The 3123-nt window shown below is 51.5% G+C and overlaps 1 protein-coding gene across 1 annotated transcript; it reads left to right on the forward strand.

The window, feature by feature from the left end:
* On the forward strand, window positions 1-462 carry H310_04905 (hypothetical protein; the record flags this gene model as incomplete). The annotated part of the gene is made up of 1 exon (XM_008869450.1): window positions 1-462. The coding sequence occupies one exon, from the start codon at window positions 1-3 to the stop codon at window positions 460-462; it is 462 nt and encodes a 153-aa protein (XP_008867672.1).
* Between the last annotated feature and the right edge of the window lie 2661 nt (window positions 463-3123).

The raw sequence follows: 3123 nt of genomic DNA on the forward strand, positions 1-3123 counted from the left end.
ATGGATAAGTGGACGGCAGTAGCGCATGCTCTTGCGTCGTCCGACAAGTTTGGTCGTCCTGACTTTGACGGCAAGAAAGCGAGCAACATGTTCAGCGCTCTTATCGAAGCTCATATGAAGAAAAACAACGAGTCTGCGCGTGCGTCAGGTGTCGCAGAGGATATGACCGAGAAGGATGCCCTCATGGACGACCTCATCGCCGCGTACGATGACGATAAGGAAGAAGAAGCACGACGTGCCATCGAGTCCAAGCAAGCTTTGGAACAGAACGGAAGCATGGGAGCGTTTGCTCGTGAAGAGGCCATGACCTCGTTGGGGAAACGCAAAAACGGTGACGATGACAGTTGTGGAAGTCCAAGGCCGAGCTCAATTTTCAACGGGAAAAGTTTCATCGTGAAATGGAAGAACGTGAAAAGGACAGAATGGTACTTGGAGAGCACCAACAACATGAGTCAACATTGAAACAACAGGAATCGATGTAGAACTTGATGAATTCATTGATAAACAAATTGTAATGCAAATGAGATCTTTGTTTTCAAACAACAACCACTTCCAGCATGTCGAGGTATTCTTTCACGGTGGGAGCCTCCATGTTGAAGAAGTGACTGATTAGGTTTCCACGGAAGTGGCAGCAGTGGCAATTAGTCAGCAGCGTCGCAATAGACACAGTTTTTGCTACAGGTGAGAGTTGAATCTTCGAAACACCTTGAACGTGATAAAAGACCAAAGTGCCTTCAAGATTTTGAAGTTCCACTCAACCGACTGGCGAACACGGCTCATCCATTTATTGAATTCTTGTTTAAGAGGGCTGATTTTGTTCCCATTAAAGCCAGACAACAAGAAGTCCACGATTCCGTATGCTGGGTCGCCGTAGATGAATTTAGCCGAAAAGAAACCACGATGATGACTAAGGAATTCGAGCAGCTTGCTGTGACGAAGCATGGTGGCGTCATGTCGGTGGCCTTCCATTGTACCAATGAAGTGTACACAGAGGCCGTCCGGGCAAAAGACGGCTTGGCAGTTGAGACAATGCATGCGCTTGTGACCACTACATATCTGTCGTTGGAGATTGTTGCCGTCACCCGCAGGTTGGATACGGCATGTTTGCACATTAGTGCCATCAATAAACCCATAAGCACAGGTCAGTGGAGAACCTTTACGGGCAACCGCAGCGCAGTATCTAAATAAATGGTTAATACAAAGAAATAGGACTAATTAGTACTTGTTGATGTTCTTTGTGACCAAACGCAGGTTGATATACAACAAGTTTCTCCAAAGATTGTACAGGACATTGATGACGTGCAGAAAAATTTCACAGAGAGCAGATCGGGATCTACCGAATGTCTTTGACATGTCATGCAGTCGAGTAGGGAAAGCAAGCCATCCTAACAAGATGCACATTTCTTCATCGCGATGGCCACGGTTGCGATCTTGAGTAACCACAACAGCAGGAAGGCCAAGAAGATGGCCAAGTTGTCGTATGCCGCTGACGTCGAACCTGTAATCGAGTATGGCATTGGCTTCACTCACAGAGTCTAAGTCCAGTCGAATGTCGGGTATCAATGGCCTCTCGATGGATTGCGAGGCCAGCATTGCCATCAGAAAGCGCCGCTGTCTTGTGCTTCTGACCATCGAGAGGAGAAGCAACCCCTCACTTTGAGTGATGGCCATGTGTGTCGCTTCAGTGTCGATGTTCCCAACCAAGTATAACGATTCGTTTCCGATTGGATGAAAGGTCTGGATGGATGCGGAAACTGCAAAACCAATTTTATCAAATTCCAGACACTTTCCGCAGAGCGACTTCTGTCGAAACTGTCGTGACTGGATAATGTGTGGAATGGTTTGCAAAACCTCTCTACTCCCCTAACTCCGGCGAAAGGGAGTGGCAGTTGGGCTGTCAGTTGGCCGTTCTGTTTTCTGTTTCTTTTCTTGACTTGATGAGCGACAATCGATCATTGTCCACTTTCGGAAGGTGTCGTTGGAAAACTTGGTGGCGCACTTCGTCAGGGCGTCGGCGCGCATCTCGGCGGTGGGGACGAAAGCAAGCGTGAGGCGGTCAAGTTGGACAAGTTCGCGCAGGTAGTGGTGGCGGATGTCGATATGCTTGGTATGTTCTTGGACGGCGGTCGACTTGGACGTGGCGATGGCTGACATGTTGTCGCAGTGTAGGACCATGCGGGTGTGTTCAACGCCAAGGTCACCCAAGAGGCCGCGCAGCCATGTCGACTCGCGGGCGGCTTCGGCGGCGGCGATATATTCGGCTTCGCATCTTGAGAGTGCGGTGATGCGTTGGCGGATGCTCTTCCACATGAGTGGGCCTCCCAAGATCGACCATATGAAGCCGGTGGTAGAGCGGCGGTCGGGACGTGTCGCCCAGCTTGCGTCGCAGTACCCGACAAGGTAAATTTCCCTGAACCGAAGTTGATTCCCCATGCTGACGTCCCCGCTAGGTAGCGCAGGACTCGTTTGGCGCCGAAGAGGTGCGGCGCTCGAGGGTCGTGGAGATGGCAGGACAGGCGTTGTACGGCGTGGGCGATGTCCGTTCTGGTGCACACCATGAGGTATACGAGCGATCCAACCATGGCACGGTACTCCCCTTGATCGACAGCCGGTTGTTGCTCATCATGCCATAGGTCTTCTTGGTCAGCGACTTCAGGGGTGGTGACGGGGCGGCAGTTGGCCAGTCCGAATCGTTCGAGGACGTTGGTGGCGTACGCGTCTTGGCACATGGTAAGCAGTCTTCCTTGATGGTGGCGATTGATGCGAATTACAAGCATGTAGTGAACGGGACCTTGGCGCTTGAGCTCGATCTTCGTTGCGAGTTCTTCCACGGCTGCGTCCACGGTGGCCTGAGTTGGGGTGGCGATGATGAAGTCATAGACATACGTGCCAAGGATTTCATTGTCGTTGCCTTGACCTCGGGTGAAGACGCATGGGTCGTGGAGGCTTTGCGACCAGCCCAAGGCGGCGATTTGTGCCTTGCAGTGCTTTTCGAATTCATGGCCGCTTTGGTTCAGCCCGTAGAGGGCCATGGTGACGAACGCGGCCATGCCAGGCTGCGTTTCGTGTCCTTCAGGTTCGACGGCCCATATTGGTGTGATTAACTTGGCTTGAATGTAGGCG

The sequence above is a fragment of the Aphanomyces invadans genome (assembly GCF_000520115.1).
Source record: "Aphanomyces invadans strain NJM9701 unplaced genomic scaffold supercont1.8, whole genome shotgun sequence".
NCBI lineage: Eukaryota > Oomycota > Saprolegniomycetes > Saprolegniales > Verrucalvaceae > Aphanomyces > Aphanomyces invadans.